General features: G+C 41.3%; 1 protein-coding gene across 2 annotated transcripts; it reads right to left on the bottom strand.

The window, feature by feature from the left end:
- Positions 1-1619: 1619 nt before the first annotated feature.
- On the bottom strand, positions 1620-16648 carry LOC117435474 (leucine-rich repeat-containing protein 24-like). Of its 2 annotated transcripts, none has more exons than XM_034058659.3 (5): positions 16118-16648; positions 6635-6786; positions 5059-5337; positions 4041-4209; positions 1620-3348 (listed from the first exon to the last, which is right to left on the bottom strand). In XM_034058659.3, the coding sequence occupies exons 1-5, from the start codon at positions 16206-16208 to the stop codon at positions 2336-2338; spliced, it is 1704 nt and encodes a 567-aa protein (XP_033914550.3). In that variant the 5' UTR covers positions 16209-16648; the 3' UTR covers positions 1620-2335. The 2 variants fall into 2 exon arrangements, with proteins under 2 accessions (XP_033914550.3, XP_033914549.3); XM_034058658.3 differs by having other exon boundaries at positions 6635-6789; positions 16118-16647.
- Between the last annotated feature and the right edge of the window lie 4252 nt (positions 16649-20900).

Raw genomic sequence — 20900 nt, forward strand, 5'->3', positions numbered from 1 at the left:
AAGGTTTTGTGGAGTGATGAAACAAAAATCGAGCTATTTGGTCACGCTGATATTCATTACGCTTGGTGAAAGTCTTTTGAGACGTACAAAGAAAAGAACACCATACCTACTGTCAAGCATGGAGGTGGTAATATCCTTCTATGGGACTGCTTCTCCTCTAATGGCACAGGACATTTAGTTCCAATACATGGTAAAATGAATTCCATAGCATATGGAATCATCTGAAACCCTCTGCTACAAAACTTGCTTTAAAGCGCAATTGGACGTTCCAACATAACAATGATCCAAAACACACATCAAAATCTACTTCAGAATGGTTAAAGAAGAATAAAATCAAGGTTGTGGAATGGCCTAGTCAAAGTTCCGATCTAAATCCGATTGAGAATCTTTGGTATGAGATATACAGTATATATGCGTATTACTTGGAACTCGGGCTCAATGTAATAGTTTATTCTTATGCCCAGGGCTCAATTAAATTCTTGAGAGTGCTTATTGAATAGACAAAGAAGTGAGCAGACTTTAGAATTTATACCAAATACCACACACATTTAAAGGCCTTTAAACATAATTCTAGCTAGCTGCACTGAAAATCTCAATAAACAGCATAATTACGCTCCTTTATATGGTGGAGATTTGAGAGAAAATCATGGTTGGAAGTAATCAAATCAAATCCAGGGATGGTTGTTGTTTCTTGGATTTTGAAGGAAAGTGGTTTGATGTTCTTCTATGTCAACATGGCACTACAGTCTTTAACTTTTTCAGTATGCATAGTCCAAAACAGTTCCAGTGTTTTTTGCCATTTGCATTAATGCTATAGTGAAACCTTACAAGCTACCTTTACTGTGTGTTTGAACTAAAAGGACAAGTTACAGCATGTGGTTGCTATATTTAGTTTTTTACACTACAAGTTTTTAAAGTTTATTAATTTACCACAACCTAATGCAAACCTAAATCTAAACCTAAACCCTAAACCCTAACCCCTAACCCCAACCCCAACTCTAATCCCAACCCAAACCCTAACCCTAACCCTGAGTCAACCTGGCATTGCATATTGGCATTCCCCTTGAATAAGAAACTGTATGCCTATTGCCTATTTTATAATTTTTCCTAAACATTTAACCATTGTCAAAATGTGCCTGACAAAATCTACAGATCAGCTTTAGTCTTTATACAACATGATGTGTGCAGGGTAAGTATGTATTATTGAATAAATAATGTTATACATGAATGTTATTGTAATGTTGTCGTGCATCATAAAAAAAGTAACAGCACTCTAATGGAGGGCTTCTCAAGACATCTTTTGATTGCGTACAAGTTCCCACTGTGGCAAAGTTCATTGTTAAACGTGTTTAATCGTAAAGTTTAAACATTTAATGATATGAATCTGACATTCCTAAAAGTGAGTGTGAAGCAAGTCACATGGAGTGTTCCACAGTTCTGCACAATGTGTGATTTCCTATGAGACTAACTGTGTTTGCGCCCCACAACACTGCTCCTTTCCACCTTGTAAAGTAGTGCTGGGACAGTTATTCAGATATTTATAAATGGCAGTATCAAAAAGATGCAAAGAAAAACAAAGCATAATTGAGGAATAATAGGTCATTTGATGGGACACCCGCTTTATTTTACTCCAGAGAAATATGTTTTATTGTAATAAGAATTATACTTTTGTTTTCCAGCTAATTCAATCTGAAAGAATTTTTAAAGTTTCCTTTAGATTTTGAAATCCAGCACTATTTAAAGGTGTACTTATTCCCCCATGTTTTTTTTTTCAGCAATTCAACATAAACTAAATATAAAGACAAATGTTCAAAGAGTTATTGTTTTCTTGGAAAAAAATAATGATAATTATAACACAAACCCCATATATCATCAGCAAATAATCATGAGCAAATCTTTTGCAACCTTCAATTGTGTTTGGAATATAAACCAAGGATTGTGGGGTTTCTGTAACATAAGCATCCCTTTCAGAAAAAAAAACAGACTTCATCTTGTTAATATGCCATGCATGCGGCCTGGGCATGATCTTTGTTAATCCAGCACAGAGTAGAGGATCCCAATGATTCAGCATCAACAACATGGCTAGGTAACCTATTCCATACCCTCATCACTCTGTGTGAAGAAGCATGAAGAGTCTATTTACACTTGATTTCCAACCGAGTGTTCACTGATCCTCATTTCTGTGCTGCACTTGAAGTATTGGTTCATGTTCTCTTTGTCAACGCCTTTTAAGATTTTAAATATTTCAGTCAAGCACCCCCCCCCCCCCCCCCCATAGTTTATTCCTTAATCCCAGGGATCAGTAAATGCCTTTGCAATTCTTGCTGCCAGTCTATCAGCAGTGGATCTCGTAGGCAATGTGCGTGTCAAACATCAGGCTCTGGTTAATGAAGAGTGCCTCCTCGCCCCTCTCCCCTTCCTCCCCACTCCTCTCTCCCAGTTCCGGCACCACAGTCTGTGTGGCCTGGTCCTGCAGCTGCTCTGGAGTGAGCTCTCCTTGCTGCCCGCTGTAGCTGGCCGGGAAGACGGGCTTGCTGCGGTTGAGCACGTACATCTCGTGGCCCCGCTCGTCGCGGTACTCCTCCAGCTGGGCGAACGTGGTGGGCCCGTCCGAGTAGTCGTTGACGTAGAGGATGCTCTCCTCCTTCGGGCCCTTCTTGCGGTGGCGGTGCCGGCTGTAGATCATGGCGATGAGGAGCAGGGCGGTGAGGGCCAGCATGGAGATGCCAATGGCGATGGTGGTCTGGGTGGCCATGCTGAGGGCATTGAAGTCCATACTGTCCAAGTCGTAGAGAGGCTCCTGACTGATGTCCACTGCCGGGTAGGGGCGCTGGCTGGAGGAGGAGGAGAGGTTGACCGATAGGTCAAAGGTCACCCTGGCCACGCCGCCTGGGTTCCAGGCCTCGCACTCGTAGCGGCCCACGTGCGCCACTGTCACATTGCTCAGGAAGAGCATCCCGCTGCCCGTGTCTGGGTCAAAGCGGTCCCCCCGGACCCCCTTGCTGGGCTCCATGGTTCCACCTCTTCCTTCTTCTTCAGAGACCTTGGGGGATGCCTTGGTCTGAGACACTTTCCTCCAAGTGACCAGGGGCTGGGGGTAGCCGGAGGCCTGGCAGGACACACGCACGTTCTCCCCCAGCCGCACAGTCAGGTGTTTGGGCTCCAGCTGCACCACAGGGGGGATGCAGACGAGGCTGTTCCCTGGCACCTCCACTAGGCTCTGGTGAGAGAGGCGAGGTGGCTCGGCGCACACCAGCCTCCGCTCGGCAGAGCTCAGGAGGCGCTGCCCCTCCTCGTTGATCCAGCTCCGCAGCCAGTGCAGTGCGCAGTCACAACGCCACGGGTTATCTGCACGCACACACAGGGAGAAAGGGAGGGGAGAGTTAACACAGTCACAACGCCACGGGTTATCTGCACGCACACACAGGGAGAAAGGGAGGGGAGAGTTAACACAGTCACAACGCCACAGGTTATCTGCACGCACACACAGGGAGAAAGGGAGGGGAAAGTTAACACAGTTACTACACTATGCAGTCACTAATTACTGAATTAATTGTGTAACTTTCACAGGTGTTTTTCTACTTTTGTAAAAGAAAATGAGCCCATGCAACACACACAAGGAATGGCATGTTTCAAAAAGTATGCCATGAGGAAGGAAATCATATTTGAGAAACATGGATAGTCAGCAAGGTAAGTAAACATATTTGATATTCCTATGAACAGAATGCAATTTTTAGTGTACCACCCTTGCCATTTTGTTCTTATTAGAAGTCATGTCAACAGCAGTAAGTATTAGCAGCACCTACATGTTATCTTTGAGTGTAGATCAGTGACAAAGCCTTCAAAATGTTTAAACCACAACACATTTTATACCAACAGATTAAATACATTTTTTGGTATGTTGTTTTTTTATTTAGATTTAATGACTTAGAATATGTTTATAAGTGTTCAGTGGCTACTTCTAATCATGAGAGCGAATTTCTCACACACTTTTTACATAACAGACACTGACAGTATTTTGTGAAGGAGGCGCCCCGTACCTGTGACACGCAGGACCTGCAGGCTGGCGAGTGGGCGTAACGAGGCCTGGCTCAGGGTGCGCAGGTTGTTGCGACTCAGGTCCAGCAGTGCCAGGGAGGAGAGGCCGGCCAGCGCCTGCTCTCCCAGCAGCTCCACACTGTTCTCCTGTAAGTGCAGCTCCTGCAGCCTCTGAAGGAAGGACAGACAGACAAGACACATGTGAGAGAGAGAGACCCACAGGGGGAGACAGAATGACAGACAAACATATGTGAGAGAGAGACTCAAACACAGAGGGGCAGACAGACAGACACACATCAGAGAGAGAGAGACTCAAACAGAGGGGCAGACAGACAGACACATGTCAGAGAGAGATTCAAACACAGGGGCAGACAAACAGACAGACACACGTGACAGAGAGACTCAAACACGGGCAGACAGATATATGTGAGAGAGAGAGACTCAAACAGAGGGGCAGACAGACAGACAGACACACCTGAGAGGGAGACTCAAACACAGAGGGGCAGACAGACACTTGAGAGTAAGTCAAAACATAGAGGGACCTGTCCTTACAAAAGTTTACCATAGTAAAACCACAACGAAGTGTAATAAGCATAATGAATCCTTGTAAATCCCAGCTAGGTAAAGCAAATGAAAGACAAATATTCTGGCATTTAAGTTGCTATTTTTTAATAGGAAAAAACTAGAGTCAAACACACACCTCAAGTTGTTTTGTTTCTCACTTTTGTATTAGACTGAAGAGCAGCTCCTGCACTCGGGTGAAAGCAACATAACACAGACTTATCATCTTTTTTTTTTCAAAACCACATAATTTAGTACCATAGTATACTCACAAAAAGGTACAGATGTCATTTGACGCTACTTACGCTTATATATAGTGACAGCCTCCTCTACCCCCTTTAACCTCCGTAGTCTCCACAGAATGCCCACTGAACTTTACACCACACCACACTGACACGCTTCTGACAATCTGCTCCCCCACACACCCCCTCCCCACCAGTAAGCCAGCTCGCCCCTGACCTGCAGCCCGCGGAAGGTGAAGTCGTGCAGCCGTGTGATCTGGTTCCCTGCCAGGTAGAGGATGCGCAGGTGCTCCAGACCCTGGAAGACGTCGCCGCTCACCAGGTGGATGCGGTTTCCGTTCAGGGCCAGCTCGAGCAGCTGCTGCTGGCTGTGGAAGGCGCCAGGCTCCAGCGCTGAGATGCTGTTGTTCTGCAGGTACAGGTAGTGCAGCTGGCCCAGATGAGACAGGTCCTGCTGACGGATCTGACCGATGGAATTATCCTGCAGGAAGATGGTCTGCAGACACAGCAAGGGAGACTTACATTCCTTGTAGTATTTCATAGTTATGGATAATATATCAGTTAACTGAACTGGGCCTTCGGTATTACACTATACATAAATTGACCCTGAATTGCGTCCTTTTGTACCCTTAGCTTTGTCTCCCTCTCCTGGTCAACAGTGGAAGCAATCTGTTGTGAACTCAGGAGACTTGTTCAGAAACAACCCTGGAGTGTTAATGCTCCCTTGAGTGTGCTTTCTCACTGTGGAAAACCATGGCTCACTTACGTGAGCATGATCACGCCAAGTGTTTTTTTTTTTTTTTTTTCTGAATATGGCTGTTATTCTCGTGCATGTTCAGTGTGCAAAGTTAATGGTTTTTCTCACTGAGAAAGAAAAGTGAACATTAACCCAGTTTCTGAATACAGGGCGGTTCTAAACACTGTGTTTATGTATTTCAGATATGAGGTTCTGTCTGTTCGTCAGCACATCCTGTACAGCAGCCTGTACCTGCGCTCTCAAGCTGCTGCCTGTCTGTCTGCACTCTAGTCTGGGCTGCACACCTGACGATGTTCTTGTTCTGCCTGCTTGCGAATAAAGAGTGTTTCTGTATTTCTGAATGACTGCATGCAGTGAGCACGTGCAGAAGGAGAGAGAGGTTCAGCCCTTAGGGATGTAAGAGATTAACTCTGGAAGTGGGAACCTTTTCCAATGTGTGAAGGTAGTAACTACTGAGATAATAGAACATATTATTCTAACTGGAACCTGATTTACCATGTAGGCTCAAATAAAAGTAAGGAAGCTGTTATTCCTCCTATCTAGCTCCCTAGCCGGCCTGCTATCCTCCCAGACCCTGCTCTCTTGTGTGATGGACCCTAGCCTACCACCAGGATCAAGGGGAGATTTCATTACACTCTGCTGTTGTACAAAAAAGCATCTGAAGTATATGTGCAGTCTAAGACTTTTTGAGACGTTGATTTATTTTCCTATTTAAAGTGTTTGAAATGAATCCCAAGTTCCTTTATATGAAGCATATTTACATTTTTGTAGACGTGGTAGTGGCAAATATCTATTCTAATAGGGCAGATGTTTTATTGTATTTTCTCAATTCGAACAGGTTTCTTTCTGTTTTCATTGAGACATGTCAAAGAAAATTACTTGGGGAAACCTCTCTGATTTATATAACTGTTTTTCAAACAGGGATTGCAAAGTCCTTCACATCAAAACCTTATACGCAGAGCCACATTATATTCAGCCAGTACAGGTCCCAACTATGAACTGAGGGGAGTCTCAGCCCGTGTCTGGGAAAGCTTACCTGAGTGGTTGGAGGGACATCAGCTGGGATCTCTCTCAGCCCGATTGAGCCGCATTCCACCGTCAGGCTGTAGCACCGGCACTCGGCTGGACAGCCCAGGGTCCTAACAACCTGGAGGGCAAGAACACAGAGGAGCACCCGCAGGCCCATCACTGCTACACGGGGGGACAGAGACAGAGAGAGGGGAGAACTGTGAGGACCCAGGTCATAAGAACAGGATGTGGCCCTGCAGTGCCTGGGAAATGAATCAGCTCTGTGGGAGTGTCCTGCAGCAAAATGGGGACAGCAGAATTGCACACAAGGAAGATGCGTGGGTTGTGTGCTCAGGTAAATTAAACACGTTTCAGTTTGATATTGACCATTCAGAGACTGTATAAGGGGTCCAACCTGCTACTTATATGAACATAAGAAAATTCACTAACAAGAGGCGGGCATTCGGCCCATCAGTGCTCGTCTGTTTCCTAGTAGCTGGTTCATCTCAAAATGTTGTCGAGTTTTAAAGGATACAAGTGATTCAGCACCAGCAACATGGCTAGGTAACCGATTCCATGCCCTCACCACCCCCCTCTGTACTAAATATATCTCCACTTAATTTCAACTGTGTTTAATCTGGTCCTGGTTTCTGTGCTGCTCCAAAAGTTTTGGCTAAAGGTAACTTTGGCAACTTTTAAGATTTTAAAACCGTTTTAATTTTAAAGGCATATTTGAATCAAGGCCACAAATGGAAGACAGGCTAATCTTTAGTGCACTGCTCTCATACAAGTGTGACAGGTGTGGCAGTAATACAGCAATAACTATAATGAAAGCCCTGGTCTACCTGCAAACCTGTGGGTGCGGATACTGCTGTCCCCTATCTGATGCTGGATACTGTCTAACACGTTCTTACAGTGAGCTGGGATTCAAGCCCACAATCTCCGGGCTCTAATTCATTTGTTCTGACTGCTAGACCGCACTGCTTTCCCACACCAGGAGAATGTGTAATAAGACTGGGCTGGGCAGCTGAGAGACCTCCCAATTCCCCTGTACCATCTGTACAGCCAGCAATGATCTTGCAACAAGCTTTCATTAGGCAGGGGGAGAATGTGACGGATCTCCTCCCGGTTGCTGGCAAGTTAATAATTCTGCCATCAGCAATAAGACTTGTACGTGATTCTCGCCTACAGAGCTTACTCTTTAGTTATAGGGTAAGGGTTCGTCTTAGCGCTTGGTGTCCATTAAACTGAATGGGCTGTCTTACCAGGCCATTACAGTGACACCCTACGGGAAAGAATCCTGACAGGTATGTTGGCTTGCGAGACACATGACTCTCTAAAAGTTGCTCCGGTGGTTGTGGGGATGAGCTTGACGTTGAAGGTTAGTAGGCATGCACTTGTATTCATGCACAAGGACAAGATTTGATTAAAAAGGGGGAGAATGGAATGCATCTCCTCTTAGCAGCTGGTGAGTTAGCAATGCAAACATCTGCATATATTATGTGCCTATCTCTTGACTGCAGAGCCTGGTCTTTATTGGAATGGTAAAATGTTCTGCCCTTTCCTCTCTATTCAATGCAATAGGCTGACATGCCAAGCCATTACAACTTTGATCTTGCAGCAAAGCAAACTCGATACACAGGTAACAGCATCAGTGGATGGAGTGGAACGTGGGGTTCACTCAAATGAGAAGATTCACACTCTCTTTTTATCTTGCAGTGTGTGTGTGTTTTCTGAAAGCAGAGAAAAGTTCCATTGCAGCACACACAGCAGCTAGTCCCTGTCCCTACAATCAGAACAAGCTTGGACTCAATGGAGTTTAGTCCACTTCAAGCAGATTAATTTCAGGACAAGAACATCCTAATGAACTGAACAAAATTAATTAGTTTAGCTGATCTGAACCAGTGGAACCAGTTAGACTGAACCTGTGAACCAACCGATAGACCAGAATATAGAAAATAAGATTTTTGAACGCTTTCAAGAATGATTTCCATATAGACCACATTGTTACTAATCATGTCTTCAATGGTTTCATCAGCACCTCTATGTATAGTGCCCACTGTATTCTTGAAATTTATTGTGGTACACAATGCATATGATGTAAAATAAAAATTACTTATGTAGGTCTGTCCATAAAATTAGCTCTCTTTTAAACAGCCCCATAATATTCTGCATATCGGCTCAGGGTTATAACCTAAGAAATGTTAGGCTTCTCTATATTTCTAATAAGACGCCCTCATGGTTAAGTCCCTTATAAAAGTTTACCATAGTAAAAGCATAGCAAAGTGTAATACAGCATAGTGAAGACATGGTAAAGCATAGGTCAGCACTGTAAAGTCCAGAGAGGTATGGTTAAGCATATTAAAAAGCATGACAAACAGTGGTAAACAAGGATAAATGCATAGGATAACTGGAAAATGCATGGGAAAACTGCAAATTACAGTGTACATTTACTGTAATTTTTAGAATGGATATCAGCTCCTGTTAGTATAAATAAAAAGAAGAAGAAGAAGAAGAAGAAGAAGAAGAAGAAGAAGAAGAAGAGTGAAACTGTGTTGGCTTCATCAGGAAAGTATGTAATGTTTTATTTTATTCAGAACATATACACGTACAGTACCTCACCAAAAAAAAAAACAAAGAAACAACAACATTCTTTATGGAATAAGCACTTTGTGAATAGATTCCAATGTACATAAATAAATACGGGTTCTGTCGACATACTGAACCACGAGACTGCTTTAAGTACCGGTTCATTCTTCTGAGGATACTGGGGGGGGGGGGCACATTTTTTTAATCAGGTTTGATGTTTTAGTTAGGAGTATGCAACATAGGCCTAACAGGGAAGTTGCACTGTTTTTCTCTGAGCCTGCACTCAGGGAAGCAGATTGCACTGTGCTCATTTACTCAACAATCGTTCCCAATTCATGCCCTGAACATGCGCAGACTGCCAGAACCCAAGTGCATCTGTGGCAAAACAACCGATAGTCTGCCATTCAATAAGGTATGGCATCGTCTCCCTATTATTCTACCCGAGTCACATGCTGGCATGGGAGCAGAAAGACCTATTTGTTCTCATTCATGGCAGGGCAAGGGTCCAGAACAGCCAGTGGAGAAGACATGCTTGTTAACACTCGCAGTGCCAAAATACACAACCAGCCCTATTCACATAAGCGCTGTTTTTTTTTCTGAGGGTAAACAGTGCTTTGAAAAATGAGAAGAGGCTAATAAACCCCATGTCTAAAACTGTCGAGAAAGGTTTCATGGACTGGAAACTTGATCTGACTAATCAAAATGGGCATTATAAAACAGTATTTAACAAAACCATTCATTAAAACTGTCCTGCAAGACGTGTTTAGGGGTGTCCCTCAACACAAAACCATGTTTGAACACCTTTGTATTGCGCTTTTAAAATGGCAGCCTGCACCCCACTTCAATCAATAAACACACACTCGCGGTCAAGGTTGCTTATACACAGTATGGGTAACCATGTTCACAGCTCCTTGACACTACTGGCTGAAATGCCTAACAATGTAAATCATGCCTGCCCTTCTGTGTTTGTACAGCGTTTTTCAGCTGCCAGGGACTCGCTTCACCGCCTTTATGACATGAACAGCAATTGCATTATTCCAGCAGGCAAACGTCCATGAATTCCAAGAGCGCCAGTCTGTCAACAGCACTGTCTAATTTGAAAACGTCTTTCCGGACTCCACGCCACAAACTCATCTCATGTAATGAGGTTTGTGGGGTTGCTTGGTTGACCCTTAAGCAGTCCTCTTCGCAGATTTCTCATGCTTTTCCAATTTCCATTTACCATAGCTGACCATGGTTTGCCATTCCTCTCTGGGTTTTACAATGCTTACCAATGCTTTAGGGTGCTTACACTGTGCTATATTACCAGGGGTTCAAATAAAAACTATCGGGGAGTTCTCATATGTGGACCGTTAGAATCTGTTTGTTCCTTATTGAGATCAATATAACATTAACAAGGTAGAAAAACACAGAACTATGTAATTAGTTAAGGTTTGAAACACAGCTCTGTCTTGCACATCTCTAAACTGTGCTGTGCCTGGGTTGCTAGGCAATCAGGGAATTTATACAGGTACTACAGTATTGTCTCGAGTTATTATGTGATGTTATTATGTGATGACTGCAGCTTGTTTTAAAAAGATTTTATAGAAAAAAACATTCAAATATAATTCAAATGAAAATATCGACGTTCTCTTACTGTGTCATGAGGATTGTTCCTTTTCTTTTAACAATGTGTGCTTCACATTTGCACTCACGAGCTACGCTATGAAGTCTGAGCCGCACACGGACCTGCAAACCGGTGGACCACTTATTTGAATCCCTGTATGTTACACTTTGCTTTCAGAAGAAACTTTTATAAGGGTAGAATCCTTTCTAGGGATGCTAGATTCTGTTTAATTTCCTGAACATTTAAACTTGAGGATTAAACATGTTCTTAAAGTTCAGGCTTTAACATTTTAGGAATTTTTGTTACCAATCAAAAGTCAACATGAAGCCCTCCATTATGACACACTCATGGACGACATGTGTGCAACACTGATGTGTACTTGGAAAATGATCGCTGTGTAAACACTACAGACGACATGCATATCTAGTTTAGGACATTTAGGAAAAATGATAAACTTTTTAACACTTCAAAAATATTTAAATTTTTCCATGCTCCAATTGGACATGAAAGCTTATAGTCTCCCATCTAAAGATCAAACCTCTTGCATACAGACCACCCAAATCTTTAAACAACATGAACAGGCTGGCCTGTCTCCTCCCCCAGATTGTGAGGCTGTGTCAGTTTCTCCACCTCCAAGTTCGGGATGGTGTGTCCCAGTGCCTCCCCCACACCTAACCTCCTCAGTCTTGTCATATCTGCCCCTGTTCTCCTCAGACACCCACTCTTCAAACTAATCATCTCGTTCTCTCCACTGCAGAAACAGGCGCTGCACTTGTAGCCATGGATACACTGCTTTAATGTATCCTAACTGCCACAGTAATGCCTTGTCATTGCTTTTGTAGACCTGGCAAACAGCACAAAAAAATGTAATCATAGTAATCTCCAGCAGTGTGGAGTAGTGGTTAGGGCTCTTGACTCTTGACCGGAGGGTTGTGGGTTCAATCCCCCTTTACCTAGATTGCTCCAGTAAAAACCCAACTGTATAAATGGGTAATTGTATGTAAAAATAATGTGATATCTGTATAATGTGAAATAATGTATAATGTGATATCTTGTAACAATTGTAAGTCGCCCTGGATAAGGGCGTCTGCTAAGAAATAATTAATAATAATAATAATCTCCTAGTTTATGTTCTTCTACAACTGGAAAAACGTATCTAAGTAATGCAATTGTGACACCATACTGCTATAATTGAAAACAATAATACATATATATATATATTTTCTCTGTCTCTCTCCACAGCAGTGAAATCATTTTTTACCTTGTTAGCTAGGCGATTAAACCTGCAGACCTGGAAACAGACTGTCCCACCGTCACATATCCACTGGATCAGGGATATTATGTAATTAGTTAGAAATTAAATACACTGTTCTGTGGAGAAATTTTACACAGCATGGCAACCATTTTTATCATATTTTGACAGTCTTCAAATCCCCTCTGTGCCCTGACTACTAATATTAATTATGTATCACTCTCATGTAATACAAAGCAAATTAAACCTCCTCAGCCTTCTCTGTCTGGAATGGTAGCAGGTGACCGTCCTCCCTTATATCTTTTAACTGCTAATTTATCTTTTATTTCTGTTAGTTTATTAGGATCTTTCTTTCTTTCTTTCTTTCTTTCTTTCTTTCTTTCTTTGTCTTTGTTGGGAAGGAGGGAGGGAGGGTGTTAGGGTTATAACATAATTAGGGTTTCTATATATATTTTCAACATGGCTGTTAGAAACACCTTTAATCTTTCCATTGCTGTATATTGATCTGTTGAACAATAACACAATTTCATTAAACAGAATTGTAATATATATATATGCATAAAAATATGCATAGCAATTTTGCTGCACAGCTTGTCTACCTCCCCTTAAACTTCCACTAACAACTACATCTCCGAGAATACAAAGTCTTCAGTTACTAGGAAACTGTACACATGAAAAACCAACCCAACAAATATTATCCAATCTCTGGCTAGCCCTGTTGTCTTTGCAGCCAATCACAGTAAGACTAAGAGCATTTCGAAGCAACACAAGTTGAAGCGTAAACACCCCAGTCCAGCTACAAATCCAACTGGAACCATCGTCAGAGGCAACAGCTAAAAAAAAAGGTGCCTATAATATTAAACTAACTGTTTTATAACTTATTAATGTATTTCCTTATTTTATTTATCTGTATGGCTTTATACTGAAGTTTTAACATGTTCAATGAGTTTAAGAATTTAATGTTATAATATAAGTAACGTAATTAATTAACAGTCAGCGTGATACCGTGAAAAAAATGCACTGGGCCGATAAAGAACCTTGCAAAACACATGCCTCGTTGTACAGTAGTTCAAAGTAACATTGCAGTTAAAATGGAAGGCTCTTTTTTAATGCCTACCCCATTACCATTAAAGATTGTACAGCATTTATCTAGATTACTCAGGACTTCAAGGTAAAGTTGCATTTTACCCCCTGAAAATACATTTTTCTCTCTCAGTGTTAAAATTAGAGGGTAAGTTACTCCCAGACCCAAAACCTTATCTGGAGCACTGAAAATGACTTCATGGTTGAATTGTGTTTCTTAGTCTTGAAGCTGTAGCATCCATTATACAAGTTCACTATGGCTAAAGCATCGTAAAGTGTAATAAAGCTCAGTGAAAGCATCATAAAGCATAGGTAAGCATTGTAAAGAACAGCAAGGTATGGTAAAGCACATTAATAAACATAGCAAACCAGGGTAAACTATGGTAAATGCACAGTACAATCATCGGAAAACTGCAAAACATACTGGGGAAATTCACTGTGGTACACTTTTATAAGGGATAGCAGTGTAGATAACAGGCATTTCACAGCAGGCAGTTGTATTGGGTCACCCTCGAGCTAGTAGTAACTCCAATGGGTCCCACTCTCACTCCAGAACACTGCAGGGTTGTGGTCTCATAGGTACCTGTAAAAGGCCACATTGTAAAACAGTGGCAGACCAATGCAGCACACTGTGTCAGGCCGAAGCTCTAATGCAGTGCAATCAGCTCATTCATTCAGCTCTCTGGAATGGGGATGCTCTGCCTAGGTGACCAATATGATTAAAAACCCATCAAACATTACACAAGCTAACAAAGAACAATAACAAAGCAGCCCTGGGGGCGCAATCAAAAGGGGAATGGTGTATACGATCACAGGGGTTGTAAACACAGAGTGTCACTGAGGTTGTGAAATAGTACATTTCTACTGGACACCTCCTGCAATGGAACTTTACTGCTAGAATCACAGAAACAGCAGTGTACCATCCATAAAGACATTATGTCAAATGTGGTCAGTATCATTGATTTGGACAGGGGTTAAAACAATGCAACAGTGAAAAGGTTAATCTTTACTGGAAGGAATACAGCTGTGTAACAAACATGAAGACAATAACAGACATGTGTACTGTCTTTATGCAGTGTGCTGCCTCACCAGTGTGTTAATGCACAGGTAAGACGGCTCTGAGAGCACTGTGTCCAAACCTGATCACCACAGTACTGAAGGAACATTGCAGCCCTGGAAAGAGTCCAGCGAAGAGACTAAATCTGGGGCTTAAAGGAGTCAATTATGAAGATAGGCTGAAGGAAGGTAATTAACTTAGCCAGGAACAAAATAATCATTAGAGGAGACTTAATGGAAGTCATTAAACATATTTAAGCCTAACCGAAGCTTTTAACGCAGTACAGAAAACAGGACCAGAGGACACAGTTGGAAATGAAGTGGAGATAGAGTAAGGACATTTACTCTTGTTCATACATTTTCTTAGGTCACAGGTAATCTAGCATACAGGGTATATACTGTATAACCCTGCAAATTAATTCACTATCTCAAATGGTTTCTGAGATAAGAGGCTGAGACAAAAACTGGCACAAAAGTGTTTGGTACCAATGATCGAACATGACCGAGAGGATCACAGAATACAGCTGTGTGCTAAGTATGAAGCCAGTAGGTGATAGGTTTTTATCATCTGGAAACCAAAACATCACATGACCCAAATACTGTAGGTCACAGGTCAAAGTGAAGGGAGCTGTTAAGATTTTGCCCCAGAAGTTGCCATAACACTGAAAATATGAAGTTGTCGGCTTAAATAGTTTATGATCCAGCAGCTGATTTGTAAATTCACATGGTGTAATGAACAGGCATCTCATCCCCTAACCTCACAGCTCAAAGAACAACATCTTACCATTCAACCAAAGAGCAAGCTCTGCAATTGAGAGGGAAATACAGTCCAGTGCTGACGTCAGTATTATTAACTCAGCAGCCACTAGGAGGAGAAGCTTATATTTTCCACTCTGTTTTCCAATTACTGTACTAGGCAGCTATATTCATCATACATCTTTATCAAGGTCTTTATTCCAAAGCACTATTTAAAAACAACTGAGAAAGTAAAATGTTACCTTTATTTAAAAATCAGACCTATGAATATTTGATTGAACTTTCCAAGTTGCTTGTTAGCAGTTTTGTAAAATTGCAGTTTTAAAACCTTGGGTCTCCATACAATATATGTCTATGTGAGACAAAAGTGTTATTAACTCGGGATAATAGTCACATTTAAGATACACAGGTATAAACAGCATGGTTTTGTTTGAAGATTCAGGTCTATACTGTTACTCGTTCAATGGTGTTCAAAAAACGAGATGATATGCGCAGTAATGCATTTTCCCCAAAGATTTATTTTTGTATTTGTATTGTATTTCAGTATCTAGTACTATGCTGTGGTACCAATACACATTACTGTGAATTCGTTAACTGACAGTTCTTTATTGCAATATGTATTCCCACACACTGATTTTGGAAGCGATTCCACTTCACGTCACTCACAGAATCTGGCAATCAATCACGATCTTAGGGAGCGACGGCAAACTCCTTATCGCGTCTCAAAACGGGAGACTTCCCAGGCTTTCTCAAGTAGGCTCACCTGTATCGGTGACGTTTAGGACCTGAGCGGTGCGGTTTTTATTTTATCTCAACCCCACAACTGGTTTCTAAGCAGCACCTGTAACTGAATAACAGAGCTTTCAGAGAGGAGTGGGTCGATACGGCTTACGGGGTTCTCTTACTCTAAAGCGACATTATTATCATTCTGGGATACGTGATAACGAGAGTGTATGGACGCTACATTTACCCCACAGAACGCGCAGCAGTGTTTACGGTTTATAAATGATTGATGACAAGACTCAAACACTCGATTCGATTTTTGTATTATTATTATTATTATTATTATTATTATTATTATTATTATTATTTGATAGTTATAAGTCAGTGGGCGTCCTCAGCGTCAGTACCGCTACAAGCAGAACAAAAATATGTCAGATATATCTTACCTGACAAAGCTATCAGGACGTTCTTCGAAGCTGGGTCTCGAACAACATCCAGTTTGCTACGTTCTGTTAAAAAATAAACAAATGCAAGCATCAGACCATCAGACCCATTGTTTTAAAGCAGTACATAATTCAACGAGAGAGCACATTTTTTTGAGTAGCACAAAATGTTTTTCGTTGATTGCCCTTGCATGTTATTATCGTGTCACAAAGCTTCGACTTCTTGTGTTGAGCCAGCGCCTGTGTGACAGTACACCACAGCTCCTCCTGGATGTGCTCGGATGCTCCCAGTTCGATTGTCTCAATTATATATGCTCATAGCAGTTTTGGGTCTAGCGCGTCTGTGTTTCCCTTGTCCTAGACAGACACCCAGCGCTTCTCTCACGTCCCAGCTTTGCTTTCGACTTTCATCACAGTCCCGTCATTCGTTGAAACTGAACCAACACTGAGCACGTCACTGTCAATTCTCTATCTTTTTCTTGTTCTTTTTTTAGTCTGCACGATATTTGTTTCTCTCTTTCTGTATTTTTCTCTATTCTGCTCTTTCTTACACGCGATTGGTGACTGGGCAAATGCATCATCGCATCTGGGCCAATCACCTAACCCGGCCGCTTTTATTTGATTTGTTTTTTCCGTGTCACTTCTTTAAGTGTTTTACAAAGATCCTTTCATCTCTGTAGGAATTCACACAGCCAGCTAACCCAAGGCAATTTGTAGTTGCTGTGAACTCTCACTCTAAACTAGTATCTATCTATCTATCTATCTATCTATCTATCTATCTATCTATCTATCTATCTATAAGTTAACGTTGATGGTGTCACATGATGGTATGCTATAATGTTCAGAATAATTTTTCTTACCACATGTTTACACTGTTGGAAAGCAGACCAATTTGCTGTGAGCTCTTACAGCTCAGGACACAAATACATAAATGAACACGTTTCTCTCAAAATAGTTTGTGACAGTAGCATTCTTTCACACATTCTCTGTAACAAGTGTGTACCACTACTCTTCACCATATGAACACACACTGTTTTATTTGGAAAGAATGCAAAGTTAACCATATTCTTGTGCCACCTTTGCATTTATTTGTCAGGAACAACATGCAAATGATTACACTGATGCCATGCAAACAACAACAATACATAAAGTGCCTACACCACATATATTACATAAAGAATACTGTAGCGTTGCGTGGAAATGAAGGCAGACTCACACAGGTTTTTCAATGCAGTGGTTTATTAAGCTACAGATGAGCAGTGCAGTGCTACTCAGACTGTGACAAATAAGATAAGAAAAGAAAGCTCAAAAGCACACTGTTTCGGCCGTGTGCTTCAGCCAACTAAGTACAGTCTCCGGTTTCTTTCTTGGTTCTCTTTTGTCCAGTTTCTCTCTTTTGCTGTTTCTTCTCCAGTTTGTCTCACACCTGACCACACTGTTTGTCTCAGCAGCCAGTTACTTATCCCCGTCCAGGCCACGCCCCTGGTGCACCAGCCACCAATACCAAGCACGCTCAGCTTCCCACTCTCGATCCCTTGATTCTTGCAATATTTTATCCCATGATTTGTGACAACAATGTTGCAACCAGGTCCCGAGCTTCTGATTGGTGGCTATTTTCCCATCTCTGACGTCACTGAGCACCTGCTGCATTTTAACCTTTGACCCTGGGTCACAGAACCTTCCCGAACGCGGCTACAGCAGACCCAGGGTCATTACAATATGAAGAGTGCACAAAGTATGGACTGCAATTTGCACAAGCTGTTATCCAAAGTGGCTTGCTTAAAGTTCCCAGAATTTATATTGTCTGCTGATAAAAATGGGTCGAGTGGTGTCATTGTTATCCTGCTATAGCTTATGAAAAACCTTGCTATCTCATGCTTCACTATATATGTAGCTAAGAAGTCATTGTGATAAAAAGAAATCCAGACGGAGCTCTGAGATAAAAAAAGAACAAGTTTGGTACTTTATTGTAGTATAACATTACACAACCCTAGTCTACATTATCTGCTAACCATGTCAAGCTTAATAATACAGTTATGTAAGAAATGAAAGGTATAATTAAGATAAGTTCTCATTAGAACTCTTCAGCTCTTCAGTACTTGCTAACTGCCCCACTCTGCGGGTGCAGATCAAACAGGGGGCGTGTATAATCATTAGCAACATGGCAACTGTCCACTTAAAGGTAAAGTAGCTTGCCTAAGGATTCATTACAGGATGTACTGTGGAGATTAAATAATTAATGCCAAGACAGGCCTTGCATTGCAAGTATACAAATGGGGCCAAATGATTGAGTAACAATTAAATAACAAATGGAGCACTGGAATATTTAATGAATTTGGTCCAATATGTATTTAATAATAATATCGTTATATAGCGCCTTTCATAGTGGACCACCATCACAAAGTGCTTTTCATAGGTAGATTGTGAACTGTGCATTATATGCAGAGTCACTTACAATAGGACATTGATTTAACATCTCATCTGTTAAAGTGATTGTAGCAAACAAAACTAATTCCATAAATCTTCCCTGTCACGCACTTCTATTTGTTATATAGGCATAGTAAACATGCATGTATATATTTAGAGAAATGCCTGCCATTGCAATAAACAAGGACAACATTGTAATACTGGAGTCATATGTTTAAAATATTCCCTATAATTTAGACAAGAATTTGTTGTTCATAATATCAGAACAAGAAAGGCGTTTTTCTTAGCATTTCTCATGTACAATCAGTCACTCACACAGAGTCATAAGTCATGGGAAGGAGTTTGTCTGAAGCGGAAAGTGACTCCCACACCGCCCACCCCCAGCTGCTGCTGGAAATGACTCTAATCTGGGATGACATGTCGGGAATTCTTTAGGGGAGTCAGCTAAGTGTTATTTCAGAAGAGAAAATTCATCTGACCCATTTTTTTCTCCCTTTAATGGATTGTCGTTGCATTGATTGCAATGGATCCAAGTGAGCAAAGCCATTCAGTCATTTCTCATTGCATTTACAAGGATGCAGCCCTACCGGCATCATCAATTCAAATAAAACACCATGTTTAGGAAAAGATCTTGCCCATGGATCCATCAGAAAGCCTCGTTAAAACAAACAAAGCACCCCTGCCCCCAAGTAGTTTAGAACTTGTTTTAGTTTGTAAAGTATTTGTGCCGTGCCCTGGGGTGTTTGTACATGAAGGACGTTATATACATGTTTTTAAGGCTGCCTATTCCAATGATCCCTTTGTTTGTCCCTATAGGATTAAGCTCTGCTCCACTTTTCTGTTGTTAGTCTCTGCTGTTATGATGTTATTTGGCTCGTGGCAGCGGCTTTAGTGAATTATAAAAAAAAAAAAAAATTCTCAACCAGCTGCACTGTACTGCCTCATAACCAGAAGGGGAATTCGGTTCATGCTTTGAGCGCACATGCATTGGTTCATGATCCTTTACTGAAAATGCTTTCTGCAATACATCTGTCATACAGAAACAGCCTCTATGTGAAAGCTTGTAGTTCACAGACCTTTCCAGTGCCAGTGTGTTTTGTTAAACAGTTTCAGTTGTGCCTGCCTGGTACAGTAAGAAGTTAGTAATGTTTAAGTAGGACAGAGATTTTGTGTTATACCGTATATGAAAAACATATGAAGAATGTCAATGAAATCTAGATTTTTCTTACTAGTTTTGTAACATTAACAGAAAATACTGGAGACATTTTCCTTGGGCTAAAGGGTCAACAAGTGAGTTCTCAGTTATTACATGGAGGATACACAATGGTTCTAAGTGGGTTATGTAAAAATAATCAATGAGTGAGGGGAGACATAAAGACAGAGGGACGAAGTCCACAGTTCTTTATGTCTTTACTCACAAATGTATTGTTTTTGAGTTACCCATGAAGAACCATAGTGCTTCTGTTTATACCGCACATAATTAACCATTTACACATGATGAGAGATTTAATGAAGTCATTTTCCTGATTAGACTTTGGCAATAAGTTTCTGGATCAATTCGCTGGGCACCTAAAAGAACGCTGGAAAACTCTCTTATGTAGAAACCTGCTGCCGAGTGCCATATCATTGTGCAGTAAATGTCTGCTGACACTGTTTCTGCACAAATGTTCAACAAAACATTCTTTATTTTAGTACATTGAGTATATATTGATTTGCAGGGCCCATCAGTTGCTAAAATGTTCACATCAACTGGGCTTCATCCTGGGAAAAGACCCCAAATCACATTTGCATGCTGGTTGAGAAATAGGGATCTATACTGAAGATCAATGACCTCAGGAAATATAATCCCATCAAACACTATATTCTCCTTCAGGACAATAGTTTTCCATTATATACCTCAACTCCAGTGCATATTTGTATACTGCAGTACACTTCAGTAGACCATAGTGTTTTTGTACAGTATTCTTTTGGATATGAAACACCCACATACAGTACCCTCTGCTATAGGCACAGTCACTTAAACAGACACATCTTTTTATTTGGATGTTGTTTTTATTTCTAGTGTTTAAACATTGGTGATCTTCATTTTTATGTTGATACTGATACAAATTTGCTTGTACAAAGTGCACTCAGTGATATGTGCATAAAGCACCAGCTACATTGTGGTATGGAGAACATCAGTGATGTGTCAAGGACTGCTGGACCTATTATGTAGGAGCAATAAAATAACAAACACTCCACAGATTATTTGTTTATTTAGCAGACGCCTTTATTCACGGCGACTTACAGAGTCTAGGGTGTGTGAACTATGCATCAGCTGCAGAGTCACTTACAATTACGTCTCACCCGAAAGACGGAG

The sequence above is a fragment of the Acipenser ruthenus genome, chromosome 3 (assembly GCF_902713425.1).
Source record: "Acipenser ruthenus chromosome 3, fAciRut3.2 maternal haplotype, whole genome shotgun sequence".
Taxonomy (NCBI): domain Eukaryota; kingdom Metazoa; phylum Chordata; class Actinopteri; order Acipenseriformes; family Acipenseridae; genus Acipenser; species Acipenser ruthenus.

Bases quoted from the DNA above. Each gene is read 5' to 3' on its own strand.
- LOC117435474 (XM_034058658.3), bottom strand. From the start codon at position 16,208: ATGCTTGCATTTGTTTATTTTTTAACAGAACGTAGCAAACTGGATGTT. The intron at 6,790-16,117 runs GTAAGATATATC...CCCCCCGTGTAG, and splicing joins CGTCCTGATAGCTTTGTCAG to CAGTGATGGGCCTGCGGGTG. The intron at 3,349-4,040 runs GTACGGGGCGCC...GTGTGCGTGCAG, and splicing joins GCAGGTCCTGCGTGTCACAG to ATAACCCGTGGCGTTGTGAC.